The sequence below is a fragment of the Stegostoma tigrinum genome, chromosome 31 (genome assembly GCF_030684315.1).
Source record: "Stegostoma tigrinum isolate sSteTig4 chromosome 31, sSteTig4.hap1, whole genome shotgun sequence".
In the NCBI taxonomy this organism is placed as follows: domain Eukaryota; kingdom Metazoa; phylum Chordata; class Chondrichthyes; order Orectolobiformes; family Stegostomatidae; genus Stegostoma; species Stegostoma tigrinum.
Window position 1 is genome coordinate 34,076,332 of NC_081384.1, and position 17,823 is coordinate 34,094,154.

Below are 17,823 nucleotides of genomic sequence, written 5' to 3' on the forward strand. Positions count from 1 at the left end.
ATAGCAGCGAGATGCTGAGAAACGATCTGCACTAAAAATGGTGAACCTTGTGTTTTTCTGGAGTTTGAAAGCTGGATAGAGAGGCAAGAGAGTTAAATGATCAAACCGTGTTTTGGCCATCGCCGTAATTACTTAAAAAGTTTTACTCAATCCAATACCAACAGCGAGCTTTGTGGTAATTTTTTGAATCCTGTAGCTGAATATATACATTATCAACATGTGTAATAATTTAGTATTTTCAAAAGTTCGTCCAGGTTGTATGTTGTACAGATAGCACTGTTCTGAATGTTCAGATCCCTCTCAAAGTTGACTAAGCCTCAGTGGGAACCCAGACACCTGAGAGAAATTGGACTAAAGTTTCAATAAGTGGTTCCCAAATTAAACAGGGGTCCTCCCTGACCATTTAGTTGAACATGGAAGATCCCATAACACCACGTTCTCCTAGTCCTCTGACCAACCTTACTTTTATTTAAAAATATACTTTATGCATAAAAATAATAACCAACAACATAATGTCTGTTTTTTTAACTGCAGTTGCTGGAATCTTTAAATGCATAACGTTGTAGCACCTTCCCCATTATGATCACAGTTGACTGCGTTTGAAAAAGTTCATCAGTCAGATAGATCACGGGTAGAAATGAAAGATTTGTTTTGCTTTAAATAGCTGCGCTATCCAGAATATTAGAGCGAGCTGATCCTCCTTGTGTTTTGCACAAAAAGATGAGCCGGTAAGAGTTGGAAATACAGTCTCTTTGTTTTAACATTGACACACGTTACCCGCATCGCAAGTTAGTCTGAAGAAGGGTCTAGGCCCGAAATGTCAGCCTTCCTGCCCCTCTGATGCTGCTTGGCCTGCTGTGTTCATCCGGCTCTACACCTTGTTATCTTGGATGAGAAGCGCTTGTTTTCTGCAGGAAATTGAGCACCTCATATTCAACCAGACAAGAATGGACACCCTGTGAAAATGATTGATAAACCTTGTACACAGGATTAAAATATAACTGTCAAAAAACAACAGACATTAGGGTAAGTGGGTCCAAAAGGGGCGAAAGGAGGGCTGTAAAATTAAACTTTAACTTCCAAGCGCGGGAGGACTGGCAGATCAACTTTTTTTAAAAAAGCTGTTCAAATTGGATCGCTTTGGAGTTTCTCATCTCTTTCAGCCGTAAAAATGTGAATTATAACTCCGCCGTTATTACTTTGCTATGATTTTTTTCAAAATGCTTTTTGAAATAATTGTAAACTCTGAACACCAGGCTGGATGTTGACGGGAAGTGACCTGTCCAGGAGGGTTATGTGTGCAGGGGACGGCGTCCACACTCAGCTCAGCTTCACCCCAGCTTCGTTTCCTTGATCTCAATCCTTGTCCACGCCTTCCTCATTTACCGCACTGAACGGGGACCCTTGACCATTCACCTTGATCTTGACGTTTATTTTAAAGGTATTTGATCAATACCCTGAGCTTTGAAATCGCCACAAACACTGGTGGGGAGCGAATTTACTGAAACCTAAGGCGTGTTTGTTCGGTTTCTATACAGACAAGCATCTTATCAGAAATGTTATTTTATGGGATGTAAACAATATTGTCTTTCAGCAGAGTTTGTGTAAACAATTTTTTCCCCATTGGTCAACAAAAGCTGTTCTTACAGCAGTATCGTGGCTTCCCCAGTCACAATGTATTACCCCAATGAGTGTTCACACTTCAGTTTTAACAAAATCCCGCTTTCTGATCTGAGCGGCACTGGTCAGAATTTATTTTCCATTTCTAACACAGTAAAGAAGGTGCTGGTGAGTCATTTTGTAAATATAACTGAGTGGTTTATTAGGGGTGGGGGAAGGGGGCTCAGTTGGGAGTTAATCAATTTTTGCTCAATCTTGTAAGGGAATGGTATGTCAGATACCCTCTTTCAACAACTAGGTGGGGGGTAGTCTCCAGGTAAATTTGATGGCCTTCTGTCGCTTTCATTTACACCAAACTTTAAATCTCAAATGTATTCAGTCGGGTCTTGTGGTGCAGTTGGGTAGGGGTCTCTGTGTCTGAGCTTGTGGCTCTTGGTTCAAGATCCACTCCAGAGGAAGTTAAAGTGTTCAGAAACATGGACGAACAGGTTAGATGTTGACTGGCAAATCTTTGCAGAGCACGCCAATGGCAGGCGGTAAGAGTGGGAGGGATTCCTGGGTAGCCGTGTTATAGAAATATATTAGAACAGGTAGATCCTGGGGCATTTGGCTGGGCCGGGGTCGCAGATTTCGGAATTACCAACTGCAATATATTCCCCATTGTACCGACAGGGCGGGTTCAATTCTTTCACCAGTTGAGGTTATGATGAAGGATTCTCTTTCTCCATTTCTCTCTTTATCTGAGGCGTGGTGATCCTCAGGTTAGCAACAGCCGGTCATATCCCTCTCTAACGAGAAAGCAGCCACATGGTCTGGTAGGACGATGATAATTTTGTTTTTACCTTTTTATCCGCACTACAACCCCACATTCTGATCAATATGTGAACACGCAGAAAGTATGTGTCACCTTTAGCACTTTGGATATTTTGTGTTTAACTGCAATTTCAAGTCCACCTTTTTTTACTATATTTAGCAACTATTTTGCATAAGACTCGAGTTATTTCAGAGGCCTTGCTTTAATCAAAGCATCTGTCGTAATGATGTTTTTGATTCTAATCCGTCTGAAAATTCGTTCTACATGTTCGAGAGAGGTTAACTCCACTGTTCTGAGCCCACTCTCTGATACAGTTAAGTATAGATGTCCCTCCAGGCGGTAGACCAGGCTCTTGGCTGACTTGTCTCTTCCCCTTTCCCTCCACCCCCTTGTAATACAACAACGCGGTTCAAGTCTTTGCTTGATTTAAATTGCTGCACGTCGGCTGATCGTTTACGACTGAATAGATTCCATTATACAGCCAGAGAACGGTGCGCACAAACACACACACACGTGCACACACACACTGATGCATAGAGAGAGAGAGCTGCATACGGGTGTTTTGTATAAAATTGCGGGAATGCCGCTTTAAATGTTAAAAATATTAATGTATGCATTTCCAAGTGTACTTGTATGTATATATAGGTGCATACTATCTCTCCCTCCGTATATATGCGTATCAGAATGATCAACAGTTACAAAACACATTAGCAGCGAGATTGATCAATGCAAAGATAAATTATTGCGACAATTAAACAAATCTCTGAGTAGATACAGAAAGACAAACAACGAGGGATGTGGATGTATTTCAATTATGATATTGCATATGGTACAGATAGTGGTGAGATTAATTTTTATTCATTTGTGGCCAGCATTTATTGCCCATCCCTAATTGCCTAATTGACTAGTTAAGAGTTAACCACATTGCCGTGGGTCTGGAGTCACAAAAGGCCGGACAGGTAGGGATGGCAGTTTTCTTCTCTAAAGGGCATTAGTGAACCAGTTCGTTGGTGTAAAAAACGGCCATTTCATCCTCCGCAAGATCCCTCAGCCACTGGGCAGAGGGCTAACGGACCGAAGCTGTCGTTAACGCGAGTGACGACACGTTTACATTTAAATGTCCAGAAGCTGGTGCGACCTCTTCAGCTGAGAGAGCCCACCTGATGTCAGCGCCTTACACATTCTCTTAGTGTCTTGCTCCAATGAACAGTAACTGCTGCAATGAACAAGATTTGCATCCCTGGCTCGCTTTCCTACTGACACCTTCCCTGACATGAGTTCACAAAATCCTCAATGGGGAAAACAGCAGCACTGCAGCGACCTGTCTGAGAGAGCTCCCGGATGACAGCTCCAGTACCTCTCCGAGATGATTTACGTTACACTGAACAATGTTTTACAGCCTGTAACCGCAAAGAGCTGGCATGTTTGCTGTGTTGACGGAGCTCTGTCCCTTCTAGGCTTTCTCGCTCGTTCTCTCTCTTTTGCTGTTTGTGCGTTTCTCGTCCAGATTTCCCCTCTCCGTGCCCGAATCAAACAGAACTTGCGCCGGTCTCCTTCCAGTGCCCCGCAGCATTGGACAATGGTGACATGGAATTCCATTCCATTCCATCGTGAACATGTGTTTGGATGCAGCCTTCTCCAGGTGGCTTGAGTGTGGACTTTGTGCGTGTGTGTGCATGTGTGTGTGTGTGTGTGTGTGTGTGTGTGTGAGAGAGAGAGAGAGAGAGAGAGAGAGAGAACAAGGAGGAACCTACAGAACCGGAGACTGGCTCTAAAATACATCCAACATTATACTAAAAAGTGCCCGGGCATCAATAACACAACTGACCCATACACTGTAGGGAGCTTTGGGATACAGGGCTGCTGATAGCGGATTTGAATGCCTGGTGACACTGTGATAAATGGCATTTGTTTTGTCCGAAATGTGTCACTGCAATTGCTATCCATCTGTATCGATTACAGTTCAGCCCATTTCACTGGAGTTAATGATTCAACCCCATAGCAATGCCCAGACCACCTGAGTGTATATTGTAAAGCACGGTAAATTAACTGGAGCAAAGTAAGAAAAAATGGGGTTTGGGTGTGACGAGATGGGAGTGGGTGTGGACACCATTCATTTCCATCCAGTTAATAAATCAACCTGTATTACTTCCAAACCGGGATTTTTATACTCCTCGGGCGGTAGAATGACTCACTGTGCTGGGGAAATGCACGGCTTGTATTGCTTTCCGGGCCAGTGCTTCCCTCTCAACTTTAAGCAGCTCACTTATTGGGTGTGTGTGGGCTTGCTTCACTGTTTGTGCGAGCTTGCTGTACCCAGTTTGGAGATCACTTTTTCTGGCCTTGTATTCGAGAATATAGCTTTGTGCAAGGTAAACGTTTGCAGAAAATGCCTTTTATAGTCATAGAGTCATGGAACATGGGAACAGACCCTTCGCCCCAACCAGTCTATGCCAACCATAATTCCAAACTAAACTAGTTCCACTTGTCTGTGTTTGGCCCATATTCCCCCAAACCTTTCCTATTCATGTACTCATCCAAATGTCTTTTAAATGTTGTAACTGTCCCCCTGCATCCACCATTACCTCTGGCAGTTCATTTCACTGTTACCTGATGATCAGATGATTAAATAGGGCGGACAGTGAGAGCCTTTTAGCTTGGATGGTGATGGCTAGCATGAGGGGACATAGCTTTAAATTGAGGGGTGATAGATATGGGACAGATGTCAGAGGTAGGCCCTTTAGTTAGAGAGTAGTAAGGGTGTGGAATGCCCTGCCTGCAACAGTAGTAGACTCACCAACTTTAAGGGCATTTAAATGGTTATTGGATAAACATATGGATGATAATGGAATAGTGTAGGTTAGATGGGCTTCAGATTGGTTTCCCAGGTTGGCGCAACATCGAGGACCAAAGGGCCTGTACTGTGTTGTAATGTTCTATGCTCTACCTGCAAGCAGGCAAAGTGTTGTTCTGATAAACTAGTTAAAATTGTTGTTAGCTTCCCCATTTAGATGCTGGCTGCTTTGACTTATACAGTTGCCGAGTTCTGTTTTTATAGTGTTATCTATGCTCCATCTGATAATGATTTAAGGATAAATTATTGCAGATGGTGCATGTGGGATTCATTCTCTGTAAGATTGAACAGCTGCAGGCACTTGTGGATTGGATTCAGTACTAGATTGGCAATGCTTTGACAGAATGTGAAATTGTTATGCCACCTCTTCCATTTGCTTGATACCACCAAACAATGAATTCTAACAAATTGCTTTCAATCCTCTTCTTATAGACGTTGTAGTGAACATATTGCTAGGGTACCTATTTGTAATAATCCTTTATTGTTACTGTCAGTGTCAGATCAATAAAATAGATTTTAAATATGCGCAAAGATATAACTCGCATACTCCGGCATTCTCACACAGTTCAAAGTAATAAGTAGGCCTATGCGACAAAGAATGAAATTAATTTCCAAAACCTTACAGTCACGAATAGAAACATGAATGTTATTTAACAAATGACATGTTTGAAGTGTTTAACTGTTTAGACTCACGTATCATTTTGTTGTGTACACTTAAACATTGGTGTGTGTATACCATGCAGATTATCAAACTGGAGACATGTTTTACTGGGCTTAACTTACCACAATTTACTCTTATTTTCAAGTAGCTTGAATCAAGTTATCTTACAATGACATATTTGCCTGGAATTACCATTTACCTGTATTATCTATGCCATTTAATCCAATTTATTGGATAATTAATTTTGAAACAAGACCTTAAATGCAGGTGTATACAACTGTCTCCAAATGTACTTGCACACAGAATATGTGACCTTCACCTTCACAAAACTGGTGTGAAAAGCATTGTGGTAGAAGGGGGCAAATAAGTGCAGTTTGAGTTTTTGCTTATAGGTTTGAGCTCAGGCTTATTGGAAAGCACTGAGCAGAGGTCAGAAGTTTCCCAATCTTTTGTTTTTGACAAGGAAGGTCCCAGGTTTTCACTTCCTTTTGTGTGAAGAAGTGGTCCTTAGCATCATCCCTAAACAACCTTACTCTCACTCTAAGATTATGCTCCCTTGTTATGGGGCCTAATGCTGGATGACATAGTTTCTCTCTATCTATCTGGCAACTCCTTTATCATCTTAAGTACGTAAGTCAGATCGCCCCTTAATCTCCTTTACTGAAGGGAAAATGAGACTTTCCTATATTGTTCTCATATTTTAACCCTTGATGGGGCTCAGTTACTAATGATACCAGTACATTGTCCATAAAGCCTCTCCTCCAGTTTGGCTCTGTTCTTTTACTCAAACTTGGTGGCTTTGACTGCTAACATTAACATTAACATTAGAGCCACAAGGCTTTTTTTAAAAAAAAAGTCACTTTAGAGCCATCTGTAGATATATGAAGCCTTTGAAACTTTCAAAGGAAAAATGAAGATGGAATGTTCCTTTTGGTACAGAACTTATAACGTTTTAAGAAAATACAGGGCTATATTGGTTGATGCAATACTAGCATTGTCCGTCAACTATCATTTTTAAATTTTAAATCTTAATTACTATTTCTACTTTAAAATCTACCAATGATACAAACTGACTCTGTCAAAGTGTCTAGCAAGGGGATATCAGCACTTGGAATCATAGAATTCCTACAATGTGGATGTAGGCCATTCAGCCCATTGAGTCCACACTGACCCTCCATTAACCATGCCACCCAGACACACCCTCTAGCCATTCCCTGGGATGCTGCATTTCCCATGGCCAATCCAACTAGCCTGCCTGTCTTTGGACTGTGGGAGGAAGCTGGAGCAAACTCACATAGACTCAGGGTGAATGTGCAAACTCCACACAGGCAGTCACCTGAGGGTGGACTCAAACCCGGGTCACTGGGTAAAAATGAAAAATGAATAGTAACTATGTCTGACATGTGTCAGATAATTTGCACAATCCACTCCATAAAATAAGTTAAATTTCGTATACAGGATGTATATAATAAGAGGCATCAATACTTGCATGTAGATCATATCTAATTGGCTCAAAAGCTTCAAATTAAATTCTATAGGTGATGCAGTGATTTATAAGCCAAATTATATGTCTAGTTTCCATATTACAAAATCTAAACTGACAGTTTCTGGCCATTACATGCAGCACTCACAGGAATTCAATCACATTCATTCGCATTCTGTTATTTAATTAGATCAGGGTTGTTCTGCAGTTGAACTCTAGGTGTCCTGCTTATAATACTTTATATTTTGGTTCGTGACTTTATCTTTCAGATATCCTTGTAATGCATGCTGTATTCTACCCAATAGATGCCTTACACCAACTGCTATTGATATGTGATGATACACTGATGCAGATATTTTCTTATTTAGTGCAATTCCAATGCTGCTTCACAAACCCTTATGCTCCTTCTCCCCAAATGCTGATGAACTGTTCACAGTTAGTCTATTTTCAAATAAATTACATAATAAATAAATAAATTGCTTAATCATAGGAGAGTTGCCTCTTAAACATTTTGTTTGCTCTTTGCTTGATCTTGTAAGTGCTTTTGTATAACTCTATGTAAAGTTACAAATATGTGCGAGTATACACATTTTGATATGTATTGATGCACATGCATGCACACATGCAATAGATGTACCCAGGCATTGACATGTATATACATGAATGAACAAATATTTATAAAGCCAAATGTATAGAACTACTGAAGCATGAACATAGAACTATGTGCACAACTAATTTCCCAACAAGTACACAAATGTTTACATCTATGCATGTGTAGATACATATTGCTCACCACACAAACAGGTCTGCAAATATGTTGGCACATGTAGTCTCAGAGACACATTCACAGATACACATTAGCTAGATGCCTACACCTTGAATATTACTCCATACAAGGGATAGTAAAAACAATGTGCATGCAACTGAAACAGGACATAAAAATTATAACTGAAACATAACTTGAATATTTAAGGAGTATAAATGGTAAATGTATGTTTCAGTGAGCTCAAAGCACACTTCAGCGACTTGGTTCACCGCTGACAGGGAGATCTACAGCTGACGGTAAAGGGTGCGCATTAATTTTTGTAGTTTTCTAGATCTGGGCCGTGCTGTTGATGCTCATATTGCTGTTTTAATATTACAATAATGTTGTAACGTGGGAGTCGGTTAGGAGGAGAAGCAATGTTATCTACGCAGTAAACGTGATTATCACCTTCAGCTTAAATGAGACGCACGGTTGCTGGTGGACAAGCCAGTTCCTTACCCCCAACACGTGCTAATATCATTGTGTCGTCGCTTCGTTCGAAAATATCCGAAAGTTTCGCAAATATTTACAGCTTGTAAATCATTTTAGGGGCCCTGTTTTATGATCTGTGCTTTTTTCTGAAGCCCCCACCCCGCCCCAAAATCCCGATTTTTTTTAGCAAACACCTTTGCTTTGGAAAGATTCAGTCTCCCAAAGGGTGTGTGTGTGCGTGTGTGCCAGTCTGTCTCTGTTTGTCTGTACTTTCACCGCACCCCTGATATGCTCCAAAGGCTGATTCGGGTAGGCACTGCCCCCAAGAACAATACTTCCCCAGGTACAAAATGCAACTTGGCTCTGGCTTGCTGAATACAACTTTATAGAGGCACTAACGACGCCTTAAGGTTTGTTCGAAACCCCGAAAAACAATCATGAATGTTCACATTGTTTCAGATGCGACACATACAAAGGTATTCATTTGCACTAAGACCTGTACTCATTAATGCACAGATTCTCTGCATGTATCTCCGTCCCTGTGCCAGTCATGGGCTGCAAGCTTGGAAAACATTTCGGCAGACTTAAAAGCAAAAATCCAGTTTGAGAATTCAGTGCAGTGCTGAGCCTAAGTTCGGCGAGGTCCAGGAATTGCCTTTCCGATGGGAGATTTAACCGAGGCCTCGTCTGAGGCACGTGGAGAGGAGTTCACGACGCTATTTTGATGCAGCTCAGGGAGATTTCCAACCCCATATCCTGGTCAATGTCCTCAATCTAGCATCACAATACAGGTGGCCTAGTTGTTATCCTATTCCTCTTTGTGGGAACTTGCTGTGCACAACTAAATTTTCCTGCATTATTGGGACTACATTTCAAAGGTATTCGAAAACAAAACAATTGCTGGAAATCACAGCGGGTCGGATAGCATCCAATGGAGTGATGCTGACACCAATGGATACTGCCTAACCCTCTGATTTCCAGGATTTTTGTTTTGTTTTCAGTACTGATTCTAGTATCTGCAGTAATTTGCTCCTTTAAAGATATTTCATTGGCTGTACGGCGCTTTGGAACATCGTGAGGTGGTGAAAAGATGGCTGTCTAAATGAAATTTGCTATCGCTTTGTGCATCTATTTTTGTTCGTCTGTCCCCGCTTCCTGAATTTCCCTGTCTGGATGACTTGGTTACTCATTGCAACACTGTCTCCCCATCTATCTCCACGAATTTATCTTATCTCCTTATGTAGATGTGTCTTGGGCTATGAGCCTGTTAGACATTAGAATGTATTAAGAATCTGGTTCATGTGTCTACACACCCACTTATTCCCCAGCATCACATCCCTCAGGTCGCCTTCCAAAACCACTGAAAGCTGCTTCAAAACTGAGAGACAGACCACTCAGCAACTGCAAGATTCCCCCCACCCCACCCCCATAATTTCGAAAATAAAGAAATCCTAATTATATTTTGGAAACAAAAGCGACTCTGCAAATAACTGAAAGAACTGCGGATGCTGTAAATCAGAAACAGGAACAGAAATTATCCAGTTCTGGGGTTCTCCAGAAACTCCAGATCTGGGAGTATGGTCACTCGACCCGGAAGCGTTAACTCCGACTTCACAGATGCTGCCAGACCTGCTGAGCTTTTCCAACAATTTCTGTTTCTGTCCGCTCTTATTCGAGTTTATTTATCCAGTAATCAATTGAATAAGTTGTAGCACCGTGATTAAGGGAATCAGCCAATTGCAAGCACGAAATCTCTTCATTACTTACTGAAAAAAAGCAGCTGATAAATTACGTAACGATTTGTTTAATATTTGAAGCTTAAAGTACAGAAGATCATTCGGCCCGCGTTAGCCCATTAGCACCACTGGGCTGTTCTTTCCCCCAAAACGTGTTAGTTTCCCCTTTGAGCAAGACCTGACTCCTTCAGGACAGTTACTGCTGGATATCTGCCCATCCTCTGTTTGGGACTAAATTCCAAATCATCATAACTCTCTGCTTTAAACAAAACTATATCTCACCCATGGGACTCCAGCAATATGTGTCCCCTGTTTCCTGATGTTTCTGCCACTGGGATCAAATTTTCTCTCTCAACCCTGAGCAAAACCCATCATGAATCCCTCAGCAAACTGCCCCTTTACTACAACAAAAGTCAAACGTAACACTTAAAGAATAGAGAAAAAGAAATCACAAAATCTCTGCCCACCAGGAATCTGTTACTCAATCATTTATTAGGTAGGACAGGGCTTGAGAATTTCTGGAAAAAGGTTTTGTTGAAACTTCTTTGTCTTGCACTTCAGGATAATTTTCAAGAATACCAGTTTAAGATGGAAACCGACGTTTATACCATACACGTATCTTTTAGCAGTCGTCCTGATGAATGCAAAACAAAGCATCTCCAAAATGTGTTACAGCAATACTCAAATTGTTACTCTGTTAATCTCTGAAAGGGTGAAATTAAAAGAGGGGTCGTGGGTAAAATTGGCGGAACGGGGGAATGGATGTTGCGAATGTTGAAATATTTCCTCCCTCGGAGGCCAGCTGGGAGAGGGCCTGGCGCACGCTGCATTGTGGTGAAGACATATTCCATCACTGTCCGTGTGCGGATCACTGAGTGACTGGCCGCTTCCTCCATTCATCATATATTGCTGGGCGCTGAGTCACAGAGAATAACACGCTGTTTGACTGAGACGCGAAGAATGCAGCATCGTCGCGTCTTCTGCGGGTGGGGAGGGGGTTGAATTAGGTCAGAGATTTTGGGGGAGATGCTGGAGGCATGTGTCATGGTGTTAATAAACAAGCCGAGACTAAACAAGGCTGAAATACGAACCGCAAAAGTTTACATATTTGAAATGTAAAGCGTTCTAAAGAGGCTAATATAAACTGGGCGGGGTAACAGAACTCCATCCACATCGGCAGGACATTATGTATGAGCTCGATTTGTAAAACATTCTCCAAGTGGGGACATCTCTGGGTCAATTTGGAATGTCCCCTGGAAAATCCCAATGAAGGTTAGGGTAGGGGAGATTGCGAAATAGGGCGGATATTGGGAGACCAAGAATTCGTTCCAAATTGTACGTTAACCGACCAGTTAAGGAGAACGGGAACTGGTGGAATTCTGTAGTTTTCGTGGTGAATGAATTTGACCTAGTTTCCAGCGAAATCTCCTCTAGTTCCTGCCAGAGTCAGGGGCCCGGGAGACCCGCTGCTCTGCTCTGCACTGTCTTGTGGTCACCTCCAGGTGAGAGAGTTCATTGACCTGGCAGGTCGGCAGGCAAACCCGCAGATCCAGAGGGAAGGCAGGAACCGCATTATGTGTGTGGTGGGCTCATTAGGGTATCAATTTCTGATAGCAGTGCACTCCAAGTACGAAATCCCTCTCTGAAATATAGAGCACCGCATCAACAGGAAACGAAATGATGAGCAATGATGCGCAGGGAGATCTCAGTTGTGGGTAGGCGTCTCTCAATGTGTCACCTAAGATACTCAAAGTAACCGCCGCCTGTACTCCTACAAGACCCCCATCCTCTTAAAGAGAGGACACATTCTGATTCTTGGGCAGTCTGATATCGATCATCAATGGAACACATATGTAGCACCACTAACTCAGTGTCCCAATATTGAAAAAACAATATAAAGCGAGCGGCCATTCGGTCTCCGTGCACGTACTGCCTCAATGAAAGAACGAACCAAAGAACCAAACCAATATCCTTGTTCTTTTCTCATGCCCTTGCATGTTTCACCCTGCCGCCCGCCCATTTTTGTTAAAGAGAACACGCAGATCCAATTCCAGTTCGAAGTTGGCAATTATATCTGGACATTATATTCCAGCAACAAACACAGAGAATGCTGAAAAAACTCAGCAGGTCTGGTGGTGGAGAGAGAAACCGAATTAATGTTTTGAGTCCAAATACATGACTCGATTTGACTCTTCTTCAGGATGGAATGAAGCAAAATCATATTGGACTCGAAACATTCTGCTGAATTTCTCCAGTATTCTCTGTGTTTGTTTCAGATTTCCAGCATCCGCCGGATTTTTCATTCATGATGAGTGTAGTTCGGGCCCTGTCTGCCCCATTTCTTGAAGGACTTTACTAAAACGATGCGCAACTGCGTTGTTCCCGTTTCTGTCACTGTGAAAGGTGTAAAGGCCCGTTTTTTTAAGTTCTGCCTGCTACCACAATTGATTGCTCCCAGCTCCTGCAGTGATGGATTCCATTCGTAAAATGTGAAATTTTACGAAAAGCATATCTCGAGCAGAGCGGCTTAATGCGCTGGGACATGGTCCTTCCATTGGGTTTATATTTTCAGTTATTAGACGAGGAGTCAGTGCTGACTGGAAAGTCATTCCTGGCGGATAAAATTGGCAAAAGCGGGAACGATAAATTATCGATCAAGGGATAAGTGGGAGAGACTGAATGTATTCAGGTATGGCGCAGGGGCTGAATCTACCCATTTTCTGGGCAAACCCCAGCATGAACCCTGCCATTGTCACTACCACCCCCCCCCCACCCCCCACCCCCGTTCTCAGAGCTGGTTGTTCAATAGAATGGAGCTAGAAATTACTTTTCAATCGGATTTTTGTATACACGCCTGTTTTCATTGCGTAGATACTTTTGGAATATGAGCAACATTTTTGTTTCGAATTTTCACCGTATTTACCTTTTGTAGAAATATGTTTTATCTGCTGTTTGACCCTGCACCTTTCGGCCGTTTGATTTCCGCCTTTCTCACTCCTTCCGATCATGGCCCTATATTGCCGCTGATTGAGATTCGCTACATGCGCTTTAAAAACTTGCATTCATAAATGATATATTGCATACAAATTTGTCATATTGAGAGAAGGTCTAGGCACATTGCAATGAATAGGGAGTAGAATCCACGTTGTTGTTTATTTTAATTCAGAGTGCTTTCTTTTGAAACGCTTTAGTAAAAGTAACTTTTTTCGGAAAGAGAGCTGCACGTGAATGTCGGTGTTAATTCCCTGGATGTCATTAATGTCGTTAAGTGGGAGTAAATATATACACTATTGTGTGAGTAAAAAGACTCAAGTTTTACTTGATGGAATAACCTGGAAATAAACAAATAATAACGGCTTTGGTTAAACATTGTCAAGGGTTTAACTGCCAAGGGTGTGATGGGCGGGGTCCCACCGTGAGTGCCCGGTATCCCGGGGTGAGAGGGGATGCTGAGAGTGCCCGGTATCCCGGGGGGAGAGGGGATGCAGAGAGTGCCCGGTATCCCGAGGATTGTGACTGCCTGGGGAGGTGGCGGGGGAGGGGGGGGGGGCGGTGCGTGGGCGCTGTGAGTTCCCGGTATCCCGGGGGGAGGGGAGATGGCTGTGAGTGCCCGGTATCCCGGGGGGAGAATGTCTCGGGCGGGGGGGTTGCTGTGAGTGCCCCCGGGGGAGGAGGGACTGTGTGTGCCCGGTACCCGGGGGGTAAAAAAAACATAGTGCCCGGGGCAATGGGTACACGATGCCCGGGGACAAGTAATGAACGGATCACGGGGACAATTGTTGCACGGAACCCGGGGATAAAAAAAAGTACACAGTGCCCGGGAGAAATGAGTGCACGGTGCCCCGGGGCAATAATATCATTTTACCAGAGGGGATGATGCTCGGCGCCCAGGGACAGCGAACGCTCGGTGCTTACTGCACCGCTCTGCCCACGGTGTTCCTCCTGTTCTTGGCAGCTTTTTCTGTCATCCCCATGTCAAAGCAAAACAAGGCTGGTAGGGGCAAAGGGTGAGGGGCAGAATAGGAACTTTCTGAACCCAGGGGTCTGGGCTGGAAGGCCAACCGGCGCAAGGTTTCTGGCGAGCAGAACACAGAAGATAGATTACAAACTAAACTAGTCAAATTTGACCCGTTTCTGCCGGAAATTCTTTTTTAAATACTTTTTTTCTTCCTCGGGGTGTGTTGTGAAATATTTTCAAGCTGTTTTGGAGTAGTTAGAGTCAGGATGTGGGCAATGAAAGCAATTTTAACATCAAGTGATTCCCAACCAAGGTTCAAAACACATTAAACATTTTTTTTGGATCAGTTTTCTTAACAAAAAAATCGCCCTGCGGTTATCGGGACCAACTTAGCTCAAAGCTCTTTCTGACCTCACTCTATCGCTGAGGGGCAGATTCTAATGACCACTGGCACGGTTTACTGGAAAGAAAAAAAATCAATTTTTAAACCGTCTTCAATGATGTCGTTCGAAGCGAGAATGACATACCCGACGGCGAAGGGAGAGAGAAAGAGATCAGTGGTTCGAAGCTGCAGCGCTCTCTGAACACTGCTCTAAACTCGTTTCAAAGTCTCTCCCGGATTCCTCCAACAAAGTCAGTATTGGCTCAACTCCTCTCCAATACTTCAGAAAGACACTCAGGTGGACGGCCTTCACAGTGATACATCTTTTGTTTCGCTTTTCTAAAAAAAAGGCTCAGAAACGCCCTTACCCCGGTGTTGCACACAGATGAGTCAGTTTACCTGCCTTGCTCCCTCTCTCTCTCAACGTTCCTTTCTCGCCAGTCCTTCTCTCTCTCTTCAGTTTAATCCTGTTTTATCATTCTCTCTTTCTTTCCACCTCCTCTATCCGCTTCTTTTATTTCCACGTCCCCTCTCTTTCATTCTGAACCCACTTCTCTGATTCTCTCCACCCTTCCGTTTATTCAACACTCCATTCCTCGGCAGCTCTATGTCTCTTTTTTTTCAAAAAGAAAATCGGCCAGATTGCTAGTTTTGTGTTGGCACCCCGTCCCTCCCTCTCTTTCAGGTCACAAGCCTGGCAGTCGCATCAAGCGGACGGCGGCGGGGTACGCCGGCTTATCAGGCATTTCCCTCAGTGAACACGATCACTTCTCCCAGAACGCCGTTCCGAAATAGCATTGAATCGGAATAAAAGCAAACACACGCACAGGGTGCCTCAAACCAGAAGCGCATTTCACTTACCACCAGATCGGATAGCCTGCTAGCCCGTGGCTTGGATTCAATAGGAACGACAGCACAAATCCAAACGGGTACAAATCCATGAGTGTGGCAGAGTGAAAGTGAGAAAGTAGATAGAGAGAGGGGAAGAAAAGTTTCTTAACAAAAATAAACTTGGAAGGCAGTAAAGCTCGGGGTCAACACTTCACCATACGGGCGAGAGCTTCCTGCATTATACAGATGCTAATACAAAAGTAAAGGGGTTCGAATGCACGCTGGGACCCAATCAGATCTCATCGCCTTAGGACACACATGATTATATAGTTCAGCGCTGTCAATCATGTCTTACCACCCCAATATCCAGCTAATTGCACAAGGTAGTGTTTTGATGCGCGTTAGTTCGTCGGCTCTGTAATGATAAAATTGTTCCGAGGAGGGCACTTTGAATGGGAAGGATGGGAGAATGAGCTCCTGCCGGGATGGTCGCCATGGTAACACTTGGAGAGTTATAACCAGGCTTGGCCTTTTCACTGCCTCCTAAAGAAAGAGGGGAATGTAAGAATGATAATGGACGACATGTGTTAACCTTCTCTTCAACACAAAACAGCGTGATGAATATGAGCACAGCAAGAGGGACGGCAAATAAATTCAGGATTATATGTGTCTCTTTGGGGTGTTTTAAAGAGACAGTAGCCCTTTGACAGTCTGACATAGTTTATATTTAATAATTCTCAAGTATCGCTTCGACAGAAAATCTTTTCACATTTGCCCAACTTTTTAATTACCAAAAATGTCCACAAGTGACAACGCAATAAACGAAACAGTCACGCCAATTTTTTTTATATAAATACGTTTTGTGGGGAAATTTGACCTGTTGTGTTTTGTATGGGAGAACTGCAATGATTTGTAAACCGTGTTTTAAAAGGCGTGGGGTGGGGTGGGGGGGGGGGGGGTGGCAAGACCAACAGGGGGACGAGCATTGTGAATGAGCTTGTTCCAAGATCAATTCTGTCATTTCTGCTGTGCTACTGTTCGCCCAAGGCCTATTTAATGTACATGTACACAAACACATTTACAGGCTCACAAATCTTATTGGACTCAACATGAACGAACCAACAGCGAATAAACGAGTGAATACACACATGCAAATAGTTTGGGACCCACTCTGGGAGGGAAGAGGTGGAGTGAATGCTGATAATTTCCCTGGGTTAGCGTTATTAACAACAGATTGCCTGAGCATTCCGCTCGTACATCAGTGTAAATAGAGATATATTTAGACTCGCATGTTTGCAGCGGGATTGACCACTGGGCAATTTAATGCAGGGGATATTTATTATTCAAGCATTAGCAATCCAAGACACGCACCTGCTGTTTTCAAAACAACAGTTACATTTGCAGCTCATAAATAATTTGTTTTTTTTTGTTTTACGAATGTAATTTTGCTTTTCGCATGTGCGCGTTCTCCAGCCCGTTCTGCATCGCGGAGGAGCGGAATCTGGATTTTCCTAAGGAAAATGAAATGACTGGAGACAGCGAGAACTGGCAAAGGGTCACAAACAGAGAAGTAGAAACTATGCAGAGCTCCCGCCGAGTTCAGAGGAGCCCGACCGTCTGAAGATTCACCCTCACCTTTCTTCGTCCTCACAGAATCTTTTCGAGGGTCTGTTGACACTGTTTAAGAACAAAAACGTTTGCGGAGTCAGGAGAGATGGGCACAATAGGAAGATGTTTGCTTCCAATTCACGTGTTCTCACTGCATCGAATACCTGTCTGGTGTCAATATCCATCCACTTCACTAGAAAATTAGCAAAAATAAAAAGTACAAGGCGCTTACAAAGCAAATATAACACTCCAGGAAAAATAATTCGTTCTCATTTGTTTTATTATCCCATACAAATGTTGCTCGATACCCGCCATCCCAAATTGCAACTTTGAAATTTTGCCAATCGTTTTCTTTAACGAGTAAACTAAGATTGGGGAGGAGGCAGCATTTGGTGAAGCTAGGTCGAGGGTCTAAATCAGGAGAATAAACAGGAGATTGTCTAATATTTGAGCCTGAGGGTGAATACTGTTGCTGTGAACACACACAGACAAAATAAAAAGAATCCGCAATACGAACACGCCTCAACATGCACCAACAAACAAAACAAAAATCCGAAAAAAATAAACAAACGCATTTTCAACAATTTATTTATTTTTTCCCAGAGTCTGTGTAAAGTCCTTTGATCTGGGCCGATTGCA

The 17,823-nt window shown here is 43.0% G+C and overlaps 1 protein-coding gene across 1 annotated transcript in view; it reads right to left on the reverse strand.

Moving 5' to 3' along the window:
* The window catches only part of LOC125466125 (proto-oncogene Wnt-3), a 100,677-nt gene extending 84,714 nt beyond the window's left edge, over positions 1-15,963 (reverse strand). The window contains exon 1 of the mRNA XM_048560306.2: positions 15,607-15,963. Coding sequence (XP_048416263.1) covers positions 15,607-15,686 — 80 coding nt within the window. The 5' untranslated portion in view covers positions 15,687-15,963. The remainder of the gene's footprint in view (positions 1-15,606) is intronic.
* Positions 15,964-17,823: the final 1,860 nt, after the last annotated feature.